The 20,218-nt window shown below is 48.9% G+C and overlaps 6 protein-coding genes across 6 annotated transcripts; 3 read left to right on the top strand and 3 right to left on the bottom strand.

Moving 5' to 3' along the window:
- Positions 1–48: 48 nt before the first annotated feature.
- On the bottom strand, positions 49–1,878 carry HER10_EVM0012919 (uncharacterized protein; the record flags this gene model as incomplete). Its single annotated transcript, XM_035482296.1, has 4 exons — positions 49–912; positions 1,025–1,302; positions 1,368–1,685; positions 1,815–1,878. The coding sequence occupies 4 exons, from the start codon at positions 1,876–1,878 to the stop codon at positions 49–51; spliced, it is 1,524 nt and encodes a 507-aa protein (XP_035337831.1).
- A 488-nt stretch (positions 1,879–2,366) lies between these two features.
- On the top strand, positions 2,367–4,110 carry HER10_EVM0012866 (short-chain dehydrogenase). The gene is made up of 5 exons (XM_035482246.1): positions 2,367–2,793; positions 2,861–3,019; positions 3,088–3,194; positions 3,265–3,581; positions 3,649–4,110. Exons 1-5 carry the CDS (start codon positions 2,752–2,754, stop codon positions 3,861–3,863), a joined length of 840 nt encoding a protein of 279 aa, XP_035337827.1. The 5' UTR covers positions 2,367–2,751; the 3' UTR covers positions 3,864–4,110.
- Positions 4,111–7,088: 2,978 nt separating this feature from the next.
- HER10_EVM0011529 (transmembrane amino acid transporter) lies at positions 7,089–8,680 on the top strand (the record flags this gene model as incomplete). The annotated part of the gene is made up of 3 exons (XM_035480959.1): positions 7,089–7,273; positions 7,327–7,776; positions 7,906–8,680. 3 exons carry the CDS (start codon positions 7,089–7,091, stop codon positions 8,678–8,680), a joined length of 1,410 nt encoding a protein of 469 aa, XP_035337716.1.
- A 974-nt stretch (positions 8,681–9,654) lies between these two features.
- HER10_EVM0007623 (uncharacterized protein) lies at positions 9,655–10,488 on the bottom strand (the record flags this gene model as incomplete). The annotated part of the gene is made up of 2 exons (XM_035477175.1): positions 9,655–10,037; positions 10,092–10,488. 2 exons carry the CDS (start codon positions 10,486–10,488, stop codon positions 9,655–9,657), a joined length of 780 nt encoding a protein of 259 aa, XP_035337378.1.
- Positions 10,489–13,232: 2,744 nt separating this feature from the next.
- On the top strand, positions 13,233–13,727 carry HER10_EVM0010945 (uncharacterized protein; the record flags this gene model as incomplete). Its single annotated transcript, XM_035480389.1, has 1 exon — positions 13,233–13,727. One exon carries the CDS (start codon positions 13,233–13,235, stop codon positions 13,725–13,727), a length of 495 nt encoding a protein of 164 aa, XP_035337668.1.
- Positions 13,728–14,382: 655 nt separating this feature from the next.
- On the bottom strand, positions 14,383–15,507 carry HER10_EVM0005054 (versatile peroxidase VPL1; the record flags this gene model as incomplete). The annotated part of the gene is made up of 4 exons (XM_035474679.1): positions 14,383–14,458; positions 14,516–14,704; positions 14,770–15,013; positions 15,084–15,507. 4 exons carry the CDS (start codon positions 15,505–15,507, stop codon positions 14,383–14,385), a joined length of 933 nt encoding a protein of 310 aa, XP_035337175.1.
- Positions 15,508–20,218: the final 4,711 nt, after the last annotated feature.

Genomic DNA, 20,218 nt, shown 5'->3' with positions numbered 1-20,218 from the left:
TATCCGGGTCTTTAATGCTGCTTTCACAACAACATTGTTGAAGCCAAGCTAAGCGAAGTGAGGAAGCAACTCGCTGGCACTGAACACAGCCGACAGTTTCTCTATGTAAGTCGGCTTGAGAATATTGTCGGCATGCAGATCATCTTGTGTCCAAAGAGCGTGGAGTAATTTTTTGACAGAATGAAGTTCGCGATCAGGAAGAGTCTTTTCCGCGTTCGAAACCAGCTTCAAGATACGAAGCCTTTCCTCGTCGGTGCGCGCTTCACATCCGAATATGAGAAGCGGCAATGGTCTCTCACAGGTGCCCATCAAAGGAAGGAGCTGTAGTCCTCGTTCGACCAACGCAGCTACGCCAGAATCCTCTCGCTCGCCTTGATCGGTAGTGCGACTTAGGTACACCAGCGTTGAAAGTCGATATACTTCAGATTTCGCGGCGATCCTCTCCGACTTCAGATCCGCGAGGCTGTACGATGCTGTAACCCGCAAGCTCTCGATTTCTTCTTTGAGTGTTTTGATCTTGCATCGATATTGCTGTGTGTGGGTCTCGGGATTGTCGGATGGCAGGATTTCCGCAACCACCTCGGAGAGAAGGCCCAACGGCTGAAAGAATCGCTTACTTTCCAACGATGCTTGGCTCATGATCATCGAAAGCTCCACACGGGCTTTCTTCCTCATCTCTGGCGAAGTAAACGGTCTTGTGTCGCAAATTACCTGACTCGGTAGCAGCGCTTTGGGTTTCCTCCAATGGCGAAGGCTGAATCGAGCCAATATCTCATGATATGATACCCACTCCAGCAACAAGGGAGCGTCTGAGACCCTCCAGAATTTCTCCAGCGAGACACTTTCAATGAGTGTTCGTGAAGAACGTAGATAGCAAAGCCAATGGTTTGTTGAGTGCGAGCTCTTTTGGGTCTGCAAGAATAGTGAGTGAGAATGATCCAGAATTCCCTATGCAGCATAGAACAGTATATGATCTTCACAAAGCTTGTGTAAAGGTCTAGGATACAATAGAAAAATATCATACCTCAAACATGCAAAGAACCATCCCAGCTGCTACGTGCTGAACTGCCTTGTGGGCGGACATGCCTTCCGCAGCTGACAAAGACAGAGCACGCAAGGCCGATAGTTTCAGCTCTTCGGCACGAAATACCGGTCCATACCGATACTGTGCTGAAAAAGCAAGCAACGCATGCTGCAAGGCTTTACCAGCATGGGAGACTTCCGATAGGGCTATTCGAAGTAACGCTTCTCCCAGGGGTTGACTGCTGAAACTTGAAAGATTGGGTCTCAAAGTCTCTCGAACTGAAAAGAGTGAGCCACGGTCAGGCATGCCGCTCTCCGAGGGAGTTCTGAATTCTCGTACTTACAGAAACGGAAAAGGCTTTGATCGGTGGCGTTTGACCCAGACGAGGACCATGGCAGTGGATACTTCATGATGGGACGTATCATGCGCCTAGCAATGAGGAAGTTGTGTACTTCGATGTCCCATGAGGTTGCGTTGATCATATGTAATCGACCTGGAGTATTATTGGCCCGAGGGAATGTTGCGGCTCGGCTGATAAGTGACCTCTTGCCATCAGTAGCCCTTGGCCAGGACAATCGAAGTCCGTAGCCCTGGCATTTGCGGTTGGATTTGATGCAGCTCGTACAGCGTGGAAACCGGCGGTCACAACTGACTTTGCGATCTACCGGAACCGTCAATACTTAGGGTACCTGCTAATTAGAGCTCTCTGCATAATCCAAGCGGACAATGGAGGGAAATGCGTTCAGACGGTTCGTTTTGGTGTGCTTAGAGCCTATCGGGTTTAGCGTACCTATGCAAGTCCCACAGCGCTTCTTCGACGATGTTGCGGCAGCTGCATTCTTTGATTTCGTCATGTTCTCTGTATCATCGAGAGAAATGAGGTGATCCTGTATCGAAGAAGGGGATAATGATCACAATTCCATTCGCAAAAAGTTGCTTGCTGACTCTAGTTTAGATAGATCATTTAGAAAAGATGAAGCTGACCACTTTTCGCTTTGATTTCTAAGCGGTGAGACGGCGTTGTCTCAGGGGTCGAAGATGCACGCCATCTTAGTGCGATTCTCCAGGGTAGACGCTAGGAAACTTCCGACTGACGATTTCACTGGGCAACTTTTTGCGAAGGATGCTCACCCTAGCTTCTGGAGAGCCTGGCCAATCAAAATCTTATGGGGAACAAAAGCACCGAATAGTGCGGGCATCTTTTTGCGAGACGCAACGGTGGCCGTTCTGCCTAGCGTCACTGTGCATGCGATTGCTTACTCATGCGATATAGAATTCGATGATGATCAGAGAAATTCCCTCCACGTTTCGGGCGGGTGCGCACCTTTCATTACGAGATGTGCAATAACTGTGGAAACCTTCCTCTTCACGAGGGTCAGCAACTCCCAATGATGTGGCGCCGGGTTGGAGAAACCCTCTGATAGCGCCCAGGATAATGTGGAAAGCGTCCCTCCAACCTGCATAATCTCGTTGGAAGTTGCACTCGTTTGGGGCAAGGCCCAATTACATCACTCGTTCCATGCTCGAAATCGGGAGGGGCATGGAAACCGAACATACGAGATTGAAGAGGATACGTGTGTATATAAACTACCATGATGCCTCTATCCTTTCCATCATTTGGGCTCATCACATCAACTACACCAGCAGGTTCAGCATTCAACTTCGACAGATAGTAAATCCAATTTCACCACCACATCACGTTGGAAGTTTGCCATACACACTCAGAGATGCCTTCCTATCTCGTCACAGGAGTCAACCGCGGCATTGGCGTAAGTCAGCCCTTGAGCTTTTCCTTGACCTTTGTGTTTGAAAAGGTAGAACTGACTGGAATGCCAGTGGGGATTCCTCAAGAAATTATCCGAGGACGCAAATAATACTGTGATTGGCAGCGTTCGCGATAAGGCAGCTGTCGAGAAAAAGATTGCCGAGGAGCTCGGAGACCGTCCTAATGTCCACATTGTGGAATTTGAGCTAGCCGACTACGAAAGCATCAAGGTTTGCAAATTCTAATTAGCACAAAACGCTAAAGTCTTGGTCTCTGGAAGCTGACGTAGCTTGCATAGAAATCGGTTCCGGAAGTCTCCAAAATCACCGGAGGCAAACTTGACTACCTCATTGCCAACGCAGCATATGTCTCGCCTATCTCGACCTGGCTCCCTATTGGAAAGCAGTACGTCTTTTGAAGAGGCATAGCATATTTCCCAGTGATCAATCATGAACTGACACTGAACTTCTGTCAGAGCCGAAAAGCCGGAAGAGCTTGAAGAAGACCTGTTGAAGAGTTTCAAGATCAACGTCGTTGGCAATGTCCACCTATTTAGCCTCTTTTTGCCGTTGATACTCAAGGGAGATGTCAAGAAAGTCATTGCCATCAGCTCCGGTATGGCCGATCATGAGATGACCAACCAATACCGCCTCGAAGTCAGCGCCCCTTACTCCATCAGCAAGACAGGCGTGAACATGGCCGTGAGCAAGTTCCACGCCCAGTATGCCCAAGACGGAGTTCTTTTCATGAGCATCTGCCCCGGAATTGTGGACACTGGACACAACCAGAAGCGTAAGCCCCTCCGACTATGGTGGACCAGAACTCTTTTAGTCCCGAAACTAACCAGCATTTATGACAGTGAGCGAGGTGCACCAGGAGTACTTCATGAAGACTGGCGCCATTTTCAATGAGTATGCGCCCGGTGTTGCGCTCGCTACTCCGGAGGACTCTGTCAATGATGTTCTCAAGGTCATCTACGACTCCAGTCTTGAGAACGGCAGAGGTGGCGAGTTCATCTCTCACTTGGGCACCAAGAGATGGTTGGAGGCTGGCGCAGGAAGCGTTGCTCTTTGAATGACACATGCATTCATTACGCTGAATGGTTCAGAATTGAGACGTATGATTGTCGAATGTTTGCAGTCAGTCAGGTAGAGAGCCATTACTCATTGCTTCCTGATACCGAAAATCTCCGATATTCGAGCCTTTACCAGTTCAGGACCTTTAGAAAAATCCCAGAATGGCAATTAGAGAGGGTTTGAAAAAGTAAAGCCATGCCCCGTGATTCAAACTTGTGATTGTGGTGGAGGCAATTGATTACATGGCTACACTTTTGGGGCTCGTAAACAGCTCACTTACTAACTCATGGCCACTATTTGTGAGGTTGAGTATTGTTTTAGGCAAGAAACACATCAGCCAGATCTCGATTGCCAGGGTACAGCGCTGGGCATACAGGTCTTGTCATCATGAGAATTCATTACGGGTCCATGCAGGTTACCTAGGTAGCTTACTGAAACATCAGCTGACCTGCGTTACAGGTCAGCCTGGACTACATATTACGCACATATTCTTCTTGAGGCACCTTGCTGGGTGAGTCTGCTTACTCACGATGAGCTAATCAAGAAAGGCAACTTACTCCAACTGAGCGTGCAATCAGTCTGTTCCTCTTGTAATCGCTGGATATACCTAAGACTACCTAGGTACAGGGAAGACAAGCAACTCATATTACATTGTCACGAGGGGAACTGCCAATGCTTCTTGTTCTTAGCTTCTACGTGACACTGACACCTAGATATCTCAATGCGGCTGATAGACTGTGCTATCATGCGCAAGGGTTCTGTAGTGGTCATCATCACTGCATGTGATCTGGCGTTTCACGATGCTGACGACCTACAGTGTCTAAGTACACATCTGCCGTCATCAAGACTCAAGCGGTAATATCAAGTATGTGGCACTGCTTCCGACCCAATGCTAGCCTTACCAGATCATACACATCTTTCTTGAAGGTGAGATTGGTTGTCTGACATCAACGAACGAAGGTAATACCACTAGAATGATCCGTACTGTTGTGTTCTAGGTTACAACCCAGACATGGGCTGATCTGAATACGGCGTGGGGACTCATGCTGCCACAAATAAAGCCAACATGATAATTGAAATAGATAAGGCAATATCCTTTAACTCAGTTGCTCATGTTCACCACCAAACTCAGAACCTACTAGCATCACGTTGGATCCATTCCCAGTCTTCTTTATAAGCACCCAGCCACAAGCAAACTCACTAGCCCTCACTATGAAGCTTACGACCTTTGCCGTATCTTCTTTCACGGGTCAAGCTCTGTCAACCGCTCTGTTGAAGCGCGAATGCGGCGTACCGCCAGGCGCACATTGCGATATTGTCGGCCAGATCAGATGCGAATTTAACGGTGGACATATGGTACGTTTTGAAGAGTAAAGAGGGATTTCGCGGAGAATTCGATTTGAAGCCTATGTTAACTCTTTGCAAACTTGAAGATGCATTGCGCTGCTGATAATACTTGGTCGTACGGCTCAAACTGCGCTGCGGCTGGTAAGCCTTGCCTTTGCGAGACGGGCACTTGTGCTGTTTGAACATTCAATTCAGCCTGGACGAGAGAGAAAGAGGGAAGAGTGCTATGGCTTTGATTTGACACCAACATAATGTGCTCTGGACAGGCTATTTCTAGTGTTATTCTCGAATTGGGGTTGGCGTGTAACGCCTGAAAACGCGAATCACTCCTTGTCCACTCGCTTCGCATTTAGGTAGTGTGAGATTAAATCTATGCTTGTCCATCAACAATTCTTAACCAAGTGAATCTATCCCATTTGTAGTCCCACAAATCAGAATGTTGACGTTGGAAAATGATATCCATCATGCTGGGATTTCTTTTTGCAAATTCAGAATTGGAAGTCTCACGAAAGGGGTTTTCCATTCCTACAACGTTTTGTCCCTTCCGTTGTCCCTTACTCAAACAAGCATATTTACAGTTAAGTAACTGATTCAAATTGTTCGCACTTACCCAAAGAATCTTGGAAACAGATTCTCGAGATCCGCAAAAAGAAGTGATATTCTTCATTTGAATCTTTCAGAAGATAAGCATTCTCACCGTCGAGCATTTCGTGTTATCAAAGAGCTGAGACCCAAGCTCCAAGCCTCTGGACCCTGACTTCACAATGTGGGGCACATAGTGGACAAGTCCCCTGGTTTCCCCACAATGTTGTTTGGCTTAAGTGCTGCCGCCAGCCCGCGGTCTTGGGCAGATCACCCGCCGCTATGAGATCATCTGGGCCGAGTGACTAATGACCCACAAATGAGTAGAAAAGTCTGAATCCAAAGCGATGCCATTTTGGCAAGCCTCTAGACCACTGATAGAGACTGGTCTCGTCGAGAACCTGATCTCCAGGGCGTCAGTCGTGCTTGATGAACCTTTTTGAGTGGCCAAGTCATTGTCCTCTGTGATATTTGTAGTGGTGAGTCAAGCATCGTGCCAATAGATGTGGTGGTTAAGGGGAGATTTGGGGGTTTCCCCCCGGCTTGTCGTAATGACCTACTTTATCATGCATTGCATCAAACCGTATGTCATTCAGATTTCCGTCGGCAACGACAACACCCCTAACCATTCATAATTAAACTTAGATAAGACTCACTGAAGGCACATATCTTACTGACATTTCATTATGAGGCGAGACCAGCCAAAGTCGTACCGCTGAACATGCCGCTGGCGAGAACAAGGCGGATCTTGGCGTCCCCGTGCGGGCCAAAAGTGGATTGAAAGACGTAACAAGAACTGCTGAATTTTCGCCCGCCGTCCCATTCTCTAGGCGGAGGTTCCAGATCCAGTAATGCCTTTTCTTTTTGATCGTGTCAGAAAATCTTGAACCGAATGTCATTTACGCCTTGGTCGGCTCAGGTGGCGCGGAATGAGCCCGCGTGAGTCAATCCAAGGTTGCCGAATGTGAGAGGAACCGGAATGTCGCCTTCTTGAAAACATTCTTCCCTCAAACATATGCCGACGAGAACCGTTCCCGAACAACTCAGAATCCGGGGCCCCTCAAAGTTAACCGCTGCAGGAACAAGCCATTTCTCCACCGATCCAAGCTGCGTGTTCATGTTGGCCTGTTGATTTCGATCGACTTTATTCGAACGCTCCACCGAGCCTGACTGGTTCCACCTTCTCCGCGGTTCAGCAAGTCGAATTGTGAGGGAATCGCGATCGAGCCCAGGATTTCCCACCACTCGGTTCCTGCTTACCGAGTTCTACCCCAGATTGCGCAATCCAGAAATCATGGGGAACGAGGCTGAAGCAATGAGGGCGCCTGTCGATCCTGAGGGTCAGGATATGCCAAACCATCAAGGATCGAAAGGCCATGAGCAAGATCCCACTGCGCCACCTGCATTTTCGACAGGCTCGGGTGGTATCATCGAGAAAGAAGAAGGCGAATTGATCAACTTCAAGACACTACACTGGCTGTAGGCTTCTTCCACGGCAAGATTTACCGAGAGATGTGCTGACGTTGGTACAGGCAAGGAGGCATCGTTCTCGTCGCAGAGACAGTCTCTCTAGGAATTCTATCGCTTCCGTCCGTCCTTGCAACTGTTGGACTGGTCCCCGGAGTCATTCTCATCTGCGTAATCAGCGCTCTTGCGACCTACTCTGGCCTTCTCCTTGCCGATTTCCGGAAACAGTACCCCTTCGTCCAGCACTTCGGCGATGCGGTCGAGCTAATTGGAAGGCCCATTGGTATGGGTGGCATCTTCCGAGAGGTCTTCGGATGGGCCCAGACTATTCTGCAAGTTTTCCTCATGGGAGGTCACATTCTCATGTGGACTATTTGCATGAACACTCTCACGAATAGCACAACATGTACCGTCGTCTGGGCTGCTGTTGGAATGCTGGTTTTCTGGGTCTTCAACGTTCCTAGGACCTTGAAGTGGACGAGCTGGATGTCAGCAACTTGTGAGTCATTAGATGGGTATTGATTGCCATGGACGGTTGCTAACTTTCGCAAGCCTGCGTATCTATCGTTGTGGCTGTTTTAATCACGGTCATCGACGTTGCCATCGAGAAGCCCATTGGAAGTGGGTCAATCGACGTCTTCAAGTCTCTCGGCTTTTCTCCCGCTTTTCTGGCTGTCACCAACATTGCAGGTGCATTCTGTAAGTAAACCAACCAGTCAGAAGATTGGACATCCATGGAACTTTGACTTACAAAATGCCCTTCCAGCAAGCCATTCGATCTTTTTCAGCGTAATCGCCGAATTCAAGAACCCCGACGACTGGCCAAAGGCACTTGCCTTCCTTCAGATCACGGATACAACCCTGTACATCATTGCTGCCGTCATCATCTACGTTTACGTGGGTCCCGATGTTCCTTCGCCGGCTTTGTCTGCAGCGGGTAGCGCAACTATCAGGAAAGCGATTTGGGGTGTTGCTATTCCCACGATTGCCATCGCTGCCGTTATTTACGCCCACGTTGCTTCTCAGTACGTTTTCACACGTATCTTTGGCAACACCAAGCATGTTGTCAGAAGAACCCGAGTATCGACAATCTCTTGGCTTCTCATCACTCTGGGTATCTGGGGAATCGGCATGGTGATTTCCGAATCCATCCCCGTCTTCAACAATCTGTTAGGGCTGGTCTCTGCTGCCTTTGCCAGTTGGTTCTCCTTTGGACTGCCAGGTATCTTCTGGCTCTGGATGCACAAGGGCAACTGGTTCTCAACCTGGCAGCAGAAGTGCCGGTTCGCGGGGTCTTCGCTACTTTTGCTTGTGGGAGTCCTGCTATGTGTACTTGGATTGTGGGTCTCTATTGAGTCCATCGCGAAAGGTGGATCTTCCGCGAAACCTTGGACTTGCGCCAGCAACGCCGCAGAATGAGGTACCTACCATCTTAGTTGGGGACATTGGCACACGTCAAGTAGTCGAGACCTCTGTATTACCATAATGTGACATCTCTATCATTTAACTCCAGGGGCAAGGGTCTTCTAATGAACTACAACTGTGTTTATGGCTATATGTTCTCGAGCTAACGCCATGGCTGGCCCGTATGTTGGGTTGGTGACTGCACGGAAGTTGATTGTGCCCGACTGCCTCAAACGTGTTTTTTGGACCCAAGTTGTTACTTTGCTAGCACGAGCAAGGGGCAATACAGTCGTACACTATTACTTCGGCAGGAAGTCTGCGATACGCACGGTGAAGCGGGAATGGGCGGGGAATAAGTTCTCCAGCTCTCGGACCAGGTTGCCTGGCACCCACGCACCCCGGCACGCCTGGGTAATTCTATTGCAAGCATTGCAAGCCGTGTCTAGGTCATGACCGGTAATGGGCTTCCTTTTTTAAGCCCAGCTTATTGCTGAGTTGGCATTTCGCATGCAACGCAAACATCTATTCCAAACTTTTTGTCGCAGGCCTTGCAGCACCTCAGAGACAGTGATACGTTTGCTGCCAGCTAGGATGTGCCTGGTTGGTAAGCACCTCGACGTACCGAGACAATGTTCACAACCCTTGCAGCATGTCATCTCATCTCACTTAAATTCAGCACGAAGAAAGCGTGTTTGTGAATTAAATCGTCTGAAATTCTTGTTGGTATCTATGTGACAGACTACACATTATTTGCAAGAACAAGCCCCTCCTGTTAAAATATATCATGACTTCATCGAGGTGCGCGCGTGTATGGACAGCCCCGTATAAACAAGAAGTTCGGTCACATATGTGCAGAGTTCCACCCCCAGCGGCCCCCTAGCGGCTATTTTTGTTGTCCGTTCAAAATTGCACAAGGCAGATTTACAGAACGAGAGCGAAGATGGCGGCAGCCAAGCCGGCACCAGAGAAGGTCATCAGGGCAGGCAGATTTACAGAACGAGAGCGAAGATGGCGGCAGCCAAGCCGGCACCAGAGAAGGTCATCAGGGCAGCGCCAGCGGTAACAACGGTGGTGGCAGTGGGAGAAGCACCGCGGGTGCCGTTGGTGTGGGCGGTAACGGAGGCGGTGGCAGTAGCGGCGGTGACGGCCTTGGTGGCGGTTCCGACACCCTTGTTGTCGTTGCCGGCGCCGGAGGAGCTGCCGGAAGATCCGGAGGAACCGGAGGAGGAGCCCTTGCCGCCGGTAGCGCAGGTGCTGAGCTTGTCCTGCATCTCCTGGAAGATACCATCGAAGTGAGTGATCTCATCGCCACCCTTGCCACCGGCAGGGAACTTGGTGGAGATGGAAGTCATCAGAGTGTGGACGTTTCCGCCTGGAAGATGTTAGCGGCGTGGTCTTGGAACCCTGTGCCATCAAAGCGACTTACCAATCTGAGCAACCCAGGAAAGAGTGCTGTCGCAGATACCAGCCTGAGCGAATGAAGGAACCTTGTCGCTGAGGTCAACGAGAAGCTTGTCGCCAGCGGCGTTGAGCTCGTCAGAGAGGGGCTGGAAGGCGATGGCCTCATCCATGGTCAGAGCCAACATGGCAACCGCGTTGTAAGTGGCAGTGCGGATGGTGGTGAGCATGGTAGAAGAGGCATCCTCGAGATCCTTGCCATCACCGCCTGCGTAGGCACAAATGGAACCATCGAGGCTCTGGATGCCGTTGAGGACGGTGGTCATGATGGTGTTGACCTGGCTGAGCTCACGGGCGCAGAGCTCGGGAGTAGGGGTCGCAATGACGCCAGCGGCGAGGAAGACGATGGGAGTGGTGAACTTCATTTTGATGGTTGTTGGAATGAGAGTAATCAAAGAGTGACTGGTAACGAGTGATGTTGGAGCGGACGAAGAAGCAGGCTTTTGAAGGCGGGTGGCTGTTTTGATGCTGTTGACTGATAATCTAGACATGGGAGATCGACAGTCCATGTGCAGTGTTTATATATCCATGCCATGTTGGCCATTTCAGAGTTGTAGATCGCTCTGACTTTCTTCTCAACCCCCTGAGTTACCCCAGATAATCTTAGGCGCGAAGTACAATCTCACGTGTGTGGGATAACCGGCGATGGCGGCTAAGATTTCTCAAACAACACCGGCGCAGTTGCTATTTTTTCCGATTGCCTTCCTTTCCCTCCCTCTAGCCTTGTGCTCGGACAAGCATAGGATCTGACCACGATCGACTTTTGGTGCGCGGCAAATGATCAGCGGCGGGTGGTGAGGGCGCCACCACGCACGCTAGATCAAGCCGTTTCTTTTTATGCGGACATGGCGCGAACTTGGGGGGATTAATCAGGAACGCGCCACATCCTGTGCACCCCCAACCGAGTCATATTTCGAGAAATTGGAGGGGACGTTTCTTTCTAAGCACTAGTCTACATGCATGTCTAGTAGTAATAAGCTCTTCTGCGCAGGCTTCCAAGTCTAGTTGCTCGCGGGCGAACCCAGGCGTCGTGACTGACCGCGTGCGGCTTGGCAGCTGTCTCGCCGAACGGCTCAGAAGGATCACAATGGCTGATTCAGACAGGCTTTCAGCTGGCGCAAAGACTCGATGGATTGACCTTAATCAGCATGCCACTTATCAGAGTGCTTGGCTTCACGTTGTTCTAGACCTTGTCTCGAGGCTCGCTCAGACTGTTATGGTTGTCCTGGCTGCAATCATGGCAAACAACCTCAAACACACTCAGAATAAGCGCGTTGTAGTAGCTTCCATTTCAACTTCGGCCCATTCTGGAAACTTCATTGCGGAAGAGCTGTGCACATCTTCGTTGCCCTGCTCGTGACTCAATTAGTGCAATGGTGCACAGAACTTCAGCCGCTCCCGCAACTCAACCACCTCATTGTTTCCAAACAGAAGACCGTAGGGCCGGCATATGAGGGGTCGGTTGTGCAGAATAGTATCATGGCGCTGCCTTGCGGCTGAGGTTGGTTTCGGTGTTTCCCGCTGTGGCTAACCACCCGCTTTTGCAACGTGCAGATGGAGTTGATAACTTGGAGGCTTGAGAAGCTTTTGGCACGGACAAAATTTGAGGGCTGTTAGTATATTGACCGTCCGAAGAAGCCAATTCAGCCTCGTGAAACTGAACTCACAGATCATTCCTCCTGCATTCTGTCAGCTCCACTCGGACAAGCAGCTCGTCCGGCAGATGTGCCTGGTTCCAACAGCATAAGCTTTGCGCTCGAGCCCATCGTAGACCACGGCGAGACCCCCTCTGAACATGTAATCTCAGAAAGAAGAACAGTGTTAGGCCACGTAGAGGCTGTAGATCATTCTAACTGCAACATGGCCCTCATGTTTTCTTCTTTCCTCTGTTCCAGCCAGTCTGTTATCACCTCCCAAGACCATGCAGGTCTCGGTGTACTAACAATATAAGTCGAAGGAAGTGTCGTGGATCTTTGCAGACAGAGACTTTTACATTTCCGGAAGACCCCCCCGTCTTTCTTAGTTTTGCCCCGATTTGATGTTATCAACTTCTCAGTTGTTAAGATATTCAACAATCACGCACGCCCGATTCAAACGCTTCTTGTCATCTAGGAAAATACGAGTCATTTTTTACTTCCTCAGGTAGGACTTTGGTCAAAGGTGACGGATAAGGCCACTTAGCTCAGACTATGCTTTCGATTTCAGCAGAGTACTATACGTGCCGCACATCATTATTGGTAAGTGAAGCTCAGCAGTAGGTGAATTCTGCCCGAATGTTGACTCACACCAAATACAATAGCTGAGGTGTTCCTGCCAGGTCGGTCTCGGAGATCCGGGATAATAGCCATCATCTATTGCTGGTACTCAGAGAACTGAGGACATGATGACCATACACGCATCTTCCATACCGGACGTTTCTTTATCACACCTCGAATCAGCGACATAGAGGTCGGGCGTTCATTCGAGCACTTTTTGGATTCTTTAAAAACATGAAGATCACACAACCGTTCTGAAACTTCTAGATATGGAACGGCGAAAATGTCTAGTCATTCCTTGGTGATGCAGTGATGATACATCAGACCTCTGTGTGATTAACATAGTACATTTCCACGTACTTACCCCCACTAGAGCCAGAAAATTCCATTCTCAGCTTTAACTGAACTAAGGACATAGAATATTAATCCTGAATGGTACATCCGAGGGATACGTGGATTTGGGAAGGCTATTTGAGGAGCTAGCAATGAGTTGCGACGAATGGGACCCTAGTCATCTGATGTGTGGCCAAATCCACCGCATCACGGGGTATGGAGTAAGAAGACGGCCGAGGATACCCTTGGTCGTGTTTAGTAATCCGTCTCGGCTGGCACTTTACTCACAGTTTCGACTCTTCAATGTATCCATGTGAGAAAGTAATAGGTGTGGAACTACAAAAGAAATCCAACCGGTCTGGTCTGAATACCTGAGGTGTGTATAAAACCATGGCTCAAAGACAGCTCCAGCTTCCTACGTCCAAAGTCTCACATCTTCCAACTTGTACAAACATCTTCACAAGGCCCCAAACATATCGACGACCAAGATCTACAGAGTCGTCGAAGAAGACTCTCCAAACATGTCTCAACCAGTCTATCAGGTAATAGTAACCGCTGACGAGGACAAAGCCACAGCCTCGAAGCGACGTGCTATCTACCTCCGTCCATTTCTCCTCTTCTGGCTCAATTCCCTTGTCTTCGAAGTTGCAATGCTCATAGTCAGCATTGCTGTCTTTTCAGGATGGCGCAGCATGTTCCCTAAGCTCATGTGGACCATTGTATTCTGCCCTCTGGGCATGGGAGGCGCCATGGGAGGCCTCATCAACGCCTTCATTGTCGATCGCATCTACGGGAGGCGAGCAGTCCATTTCGTCTCAATCCTGAGCGTCCTGGTTCTAGGGGGGTGCAACAACCTATGTTATAACTTGGATCTCGTGTTCGGATGGTTCGGTGCCCAGGACCATTTCTGGTGGTGGCACTGGCGGTATCTGGGAGTTTGGTTTGTTGGGTACTTCAATGGTAGGATGATGTTTACGGATGAAGGACAAAAGTCACTTGCGGGCTTGGGTGTTTAGATCTTCAGTGGATTTGAGAGATTAATTATTTCTTTGTATTGTCTTATTCACGAAAGATCTAGGACAGGTGTTGCCTTTCAAATGCCCACAACTATCAATGCAATGGATCAACGTCTATTGATATCAAGGCTGAAACAATTAATCAAATGTTTTTGCCACCTACCAAAGGTTGCTTAAACTAAGTGAGAGATTAAGAGAAGCCGATTATTGCGAAGTAATAAACATGAAAAGAACTTGTATGAACATACTTGATATAGGTACCTAGGTATAAGTGTGAGTACGTTCAATTCATTCCATCAATAATCTATCTTGTCTACTAGGATCAGAGTCCAAGATACAGAATTTGCGCAAGGAAATCGAGAATCGGACCTTGCGCTAACGATTGGAAGTTTATTTCAATCCATATAGTATCTTTTGATAAACCGAAAGTCATTTCACAACTCATTCGGGGTCAGGTCAGATTACGTGTTTTTGTTTAACATTTTATAGTACTGAACATTAATCATTAAACTCTATCACGACATAAATCTCGTGAAATGGGGAGATCTACCACACCGGCAGCTAACGTACAGCCCCCAAAGAAAGAAAGATATTAACATCAAGTCGTCGCCACATGCAGCACATGCGATCAACGCAGAGCCACTACTGTAAAAGCTCAGAGCCTGGTGATACTGTCGGTGCAATCGGCCAGGTTGTTCTTATCATTTCCAAACAGTGCCATTTTCTCCATGCTACTCCGCGTCAGTAATCGAGCATACATACAAGTTTCTCATCATCAAGTAACTCACGCGTTAGTGAAGCTGCTGCTCCACTTATTTTGCTGTCCGATGAAGCCCTGGAACTTCTTTCCGATGTCTCCCGAGGAAGAGGTGGAGATCTTGGAGTCCGATGGGAACACAAAGACGCCCGGTGCAGCAGTGCCCTTAGTCGCGAAGTCGTATGTCTCCTTGTAATAGCTGACGTCCCATTTTCCAGGCCTAGTTGTGGATGATCAGCAGTGAGATAGCGAACTCGAACTTCATGACATGATTAGGCCACTTACGTTGAGTCTTGGGACGCGTTGGCCTTGGTCGTATCGACAAAGTTTTGCGTCGAGGTGCTGTGAGCCCCCAGGAGCGCAGCAAGAGCCTCAGCGTCAAGGCCCTTCTTCTGGAAGAGTGCAACGAGCACGTCGGCGGAGGCAAAGACGTCAGGCAAGCCACCATTCTTGGCAGATGTGGTGCTGTCCGCACGGCCGATGAAGGTCTTCACCTTGGGTCCACCGGGGCAGAGGAAGATCGCAGCATCTGAGGCGTGGAGAGATCAGCAAAAATAAAGCTTTCCACGGGGCTTTCCCGATTTCATAGCGAGACTTACTTCCAGCGAAGACAATCATGTCCGCAACGGTAGTGTTGTACTTGGTTGCAAGATCCTGTAGAACACCGGCAATTTTCTGCAGCCCCCTGTTCTCGCTCCTGTTGAGTTCGACATCAGGGTTCACACCGACAATTAGCGAGCCGTCGCAGCCACCGTTGAGGCCTTGGGAGGTGTCCCAGGAGCCACAGTCATGGAAGATTGCGCGGATGGATGCGCGTGCAAGATCGTTGCACTGGGGACCACTCATGAAGAGAGAGTTGAGCTCAGTGTTGACTTGCTTCCAGACCGCTGGGCACTTGGCTCCTCCGCGGGTGCCAAGGTCCTTGGCGACGACGGCAGCAGAAGAGGCATCTTCAGCGTGAGGGAGGACTGCGGCATTGGCGAATGCCAAGAGGCCAGCGAGAAGGAGGCTTGAAGCGTGCATTGCGAAAGAAAGATGGGGCGATGATGCGGTCGACGGGAAGGAAGACGTGCAGTGTCTTGGCAGTGGTTGCTGTGGAAGATGTCTGAGAGAGGATGCCAAGAAGTCAGAATTCTTAATGTGAATACACCGTCTTTATAGATGTGAAGATCAAGTCAAGATCCATGCATTTTTTCAGACTTTCTCACTTTCTCACATGAACTTCCGATCCGATCTAGACGCATCAGAAAGTCCGGTGGCAAGGTCAAGCCATCATGTCGGCCCCGGTGGTATGGTTACCCCATGGGCAAGCCGAAGGCACTTGAACTGTCATCGCTGCTGACATGCCTCTTAGCCAGGCTTCGTTGTACTACAAAGTGTTGTAGATCGGGTGTTGCCGACAGCCTGGGAAGCTTACGGAATCCGAAGTCTCTAGCGTCTAACGGCATGCGAAACGGACATTGTATTCTCGGTGACGGCTGAGCAGGTCCGGCAGAGCTAAGGCTGTTAGCGCGCTTACACATTGACGCCAAAGTTACCCTCAAACCAATGAGAGAGGCACCATTTCCAAAAGGAAAGTAGTTTGAAGGTAAAGAGAGCCGCATGGACATGGACAAAGAAGCACAAAAGGGGAAGGGTTCAATCGTGAAACACAGGAACAGAGCGTATCCAGTGCCATGGGTCCTGAGGCCTTTCATTCTCAGTCAATTCCATCCAGGCCCTACTGCAGATAGGATGTCTATTCGCCGTATATGCCAGTAGAAGAATCCACGTGCAACAAGTGGTTGCGTGAGCAAAACGGGACCCAGCTGCAGCCGAGTCCTGACCAGACTACCGGGTCCATCACAGATCTTGACGCTTAATTATCAAGATTCAACGGCTCCGTGTAGCGCTGGTGTCAGTCAGTCAACGAAGTTCTGTCGCCGATTATGCCAACAGCCTTCGGCAAAAGCCTATCCTTTATAGCCTGCCCTTCAGACCAGCCACACGGTGTCGACAACCGATTTTCATATGAGGACCCAAGCTACTCATGTGGAAAGAGTTGAAGTCTCCCATACTGATCGTCTAGAGGTAAGCTCGTATTTGCAGTGTGACTTTTGCGGCCAGTATGTCGGGGAAGACAGTGTCTAAAACGGCGCCTTGGCCAAGTATCTCATTTGCGGGCCAGACATTGACCTGCGTAACATACAGCTCGACCGGAGGGGGATTCCAGAACCCTTTACCTCAGTTGCATGCGCACTGATTCCACAGAGGCCCAGTGCCTCGCACCAAACCAAAGGCTTTGGCCAGTCTATTCACGATCCGAAAGACATCTCTGGAGGTGCAGACTGGGCACGGGCGCGACGCACCATTCCTCGGCCGATGTCTGCAGCGTCATGCAGATTCAAGCCCCCGTGATTGGCTGCTTTCGTCCGAAGCCATGGTCTGGACCGCCATTGCATTGCAATTCACCTCAACCTCCTTCCATGCATGGCCAAAGCGTGGAGTACCTAGGTGTTCCGGAGAAGCCACGAAATACCAGCCACGCGGTTTCCATTCAATCTTTTACAATGTAGAAAGGTAAGAGGTGGAGTAGGGACGAGGTTGCCAAAGTCTGGCAGTGTTCGTCCTTGGAACTCAGCTCGCTTACAGCTCCCATTAGGATTGCAAGACTCGAAGGCCATGGCTGAAGTAACTTGACAAGGTAGGGAACACTGAGATTACATGGATTTTGATGATGCGGGCAGTACCACCATTGCTTTATGTTCACATACGAAGATATACTTCTATCCATTGATTGTGAGTGCACATGAGAAGCAGATTGTTTTCTTGGCTTTGTTACGTCGCTCAGCACCAAGATCGGGAACCTGCTCATTCGTCCTGAACGTGAATTGTAGTTGGCAAATGCATGTAGGGACCGTTGCTGGGACATTGATCCATAAATCTTCCCTTAATAACAATGTCTCAACCTAGCGATGGATGGATGACTCGAATTCTAGGATGATTTCACAGAGCGCTTGATTCATCCTTCGTCAAGGAGGTTTAAGATGATTCGTCTATACTGCCCACCATCGATATTAAAAATTGGGTCTCCGCAGGATCATTGAAGCTGCAAAGGAAGAGAGATAAGTTCAGGGGCTCGTGTTTAGGGTCGCTAATGACAATGAGAAGTAGAGCAATTGAGATTAGAATGACTAAACATGCGTATGGAGGGTTCGCAGTCACTTGATACAAGGCCGCCTTAATACGAGACAGCTTCCAACACTTGACATCCCCAAAAATGTACGCGCATCAACAGGAACGAACCAGCTTAGATGCCTTTTCGTCATCGGTTTATTCCTTAACACCAGCCCTCTGCTCTTCTCTCCTTTCTTCTGCGGAATGAAGCCTTTCGAGCCCACCCTACTCCGACATCAGTGCAGTCTAACTTGCTATCATTGCATTGAAATCAGACGTAGTCATCAAAATTTGAACACTGTCCGCTGAACAGGTTGTCAGAATGGAATTGGATATTGCTTTCGTATCTTGTTCGGTGTGCAGCAATAGCTTGCGCGTGTGCGTGATGAAATGGTGGTGACAGGAGGCACAGTGAAGATCTGGACAAGGCAAGTCAAAGGAAAAGGCGGATGAAGTTTGCTATGACTACAAGGTTCCAGGGATCCTTGTACTAACAAAAGAATAACTTCAGTGTTCAGACAAAGGAATCAGCGGTCCCTCATGTTCGCTGAAAGAAAATCAAGAACACTGTTCTTATATGAAATTCTGATGTTCAGAAGACGTGGAAATATTCAGACAAAGAGCACAGAAGCATGCAATCGTGTTGACATATACAAAGCCACTGTCTGCCCATCCAAGGCCTTACCAGAGTCACAGCATAGACACATTTCAGCAGCTTCTGCGTTTGCCTTCTGCCCCTTATCTACCTTATGCTTATTCAGAAGGTCGTTCTATTTTAGTATTTCGTTTTGAGGTCAATGGTGAAGGCGCATTGCCGTCTTCTTCGCCCATCAGCCAGCCCGGTTATCGACACCGCTATATTTCAATTTTTTTCGTTCCAGTTTTCTTATCCATCTCTCCTCAAACTCCTCTATGGCCTCAACACAGCACACTCTAGAAGATGGACCTTTTGTTCCAGTTGTGAGTGGTATTGATTTTGCATTCTGGACGACGCGAGTGCTAACGATTTTAGCTTGACATCGCTGACATCGGAACACTGTACTACAATCTTGGTACAGACAATCCTGCTAACAGTCCTAGCACTCCTGAAGTTGCGAAAATAACCTCAGCAATCATGGAAGCACGATTCGCTACGCTGCACAAACGCAAAATTTATGGTCTAGTCCCGGACGCCCCCATCGAACGCAAGAAGGCGTTTGGCAATGTCATTAGAAAAGCCAGTGGGAAGGTTCCCAGGGAGAAACTCTTTGTGCTACTCAAAATCCAAGAACAGAAGAATCCTCTTCTTTCCTTGGCTAGTACCTTGGACTATATGGGGCTCCAAAGCGTAGACCTGTATGACCCCTCCCTTCCTTTCCATCAATCGCCAAGTGAGATTGCCGACTCATGTGCTCTAGGTATGCTAACGTTATCGTCAGTGTTGTTATGCAGAGTGAAGGGGCTTTCGAGCGAAATGGGTTTAAGGAGGCTTGGGTACAGCTGAGGGAAGAAGTCACAGCCCAGAAAGATGGAAAAAGAAGAACCAACTTTATTGGAGTGTCATCGGCCAGTGAGACTTTCGTCCTCGTCGAATCGTCCCAAACCCCAGCCATCAATCACCAAAAAGCTATGGAATCTGGTGGATTGACTACCTTGAAGCAAGCATGTGGACTTGAAGATGCATTCTTCGTGCGCCTTCCCGACATACCCTCAGATAAAACCATAGTCCAGGACAAGAAAGAACCATTGGAGTTGTTCCCAGACGAGTTGGCACCGGAATGGTACCAGGAGATTCTAATGACGCATCACCCAGGAGTTTGGCAGTCTCGATTACTTCGTCGCTTGGGTAGTCAGTACTTTGAAACCCTTGCGAAACTTGAACAGGACAGAAAGAATGAAGAAGATGAAGAGAAAAAGAGAAAAAGAAAAAATGAGAACATTGAAATGCCGAGCCCAGCGCAGAAGAGACAACGGGCCGAGGATGAAGCGGCAGAAAAGGCTGCACAGGAGGCACAGGCGGCACAAAAGGCGGCACAGGCGGCAGAACAGCGCAAACATCACCAAGAAGTGTGGCAAAAAACACTTAGTCAACTGGACGAAAAGACTGAGAAGGACAGGAAAAAAAAGGAGGAAACGGAGGACAGGGAGCAAGGACGAATGGGATGGCCGCCTGAAATAGGGCAGGTAGTCGCGAACAAGGTCAATTCCTTTTTGGGATGGGTTGAGAAGCCAAAGAAGACATAGTTCATGACAGTCTCCGTTGGTAGATTGTTTCACTACTCAGTAGAGCAGGAACTATTGCCCAAATTCTTTCTGATCTACCAGTTTTACTAGCATACTTCTTTATTTTTACCAGTCCTAGAGCGTATTATTTCGTTCATCATAATCAAATGCTGAAGTACATGATTCTTGCCATCTCAAGTGATATCAATTTTCCAGCTGTCTATCGCTTACTTCACGTATCAGTTTTCACTCCAGATATTACATCATTGAAGATACTGGCTCAATCATGAACGTCGTCAGACATATGAAGCCACGAGGGATTATCTACAAAGAAATCGGGGTAGAAAAATTATGCGAATTTCTACCTGTCACAGCG

The sequence above is a fragment of the Colletotrichum scovillei genome, assembly GCF_011075155.1.
Source record: "Colletotrichum scovillei strain TJNH1 chromosome Unknown Contig00002, whole genome shotgun sequence".
Taxonomy (NCBI): Eukaryota; Fungi; Ascomycota; class Sordariomycetes; order Glomerellales; family Glomerellaceae; genus Colletotrichum; species Colletotrichum scovillei.
The sequence above is the reverse complement of the archived record's forward strand: the minus strand, read 5'-3'. Positions and strand labels throughout refer to the sequence as shown.

What these genes read in the sequence shown, in the direction of transcription:
- HER10_EVM0012866 (XM_035482246.1), top strand. Translation starts at nt 2,752, where the DNA reads ATGCCTTCCTATCTCGTCACAGGAGTCAACCGCGGCATTGGC. An exon ending in GAGTCAACCGCGGCATTGGC is followed by an intron (nt 2,794 to 2,860) that starts GTAAGTCAGCCC and finishes CTGGAATGCCAG; the next exon opens with TGGGGATTCCTCAAGAAATT. An exon ending in TGGCTCCCTATTGGAAAGCA is followed by an intron (nt 3,195 to 3,264) that starts GTACGTCTTTTG and finishes AACTTCTGTCAG; the next exon opens with AGCCGAAAAGCCGGAAGAGC.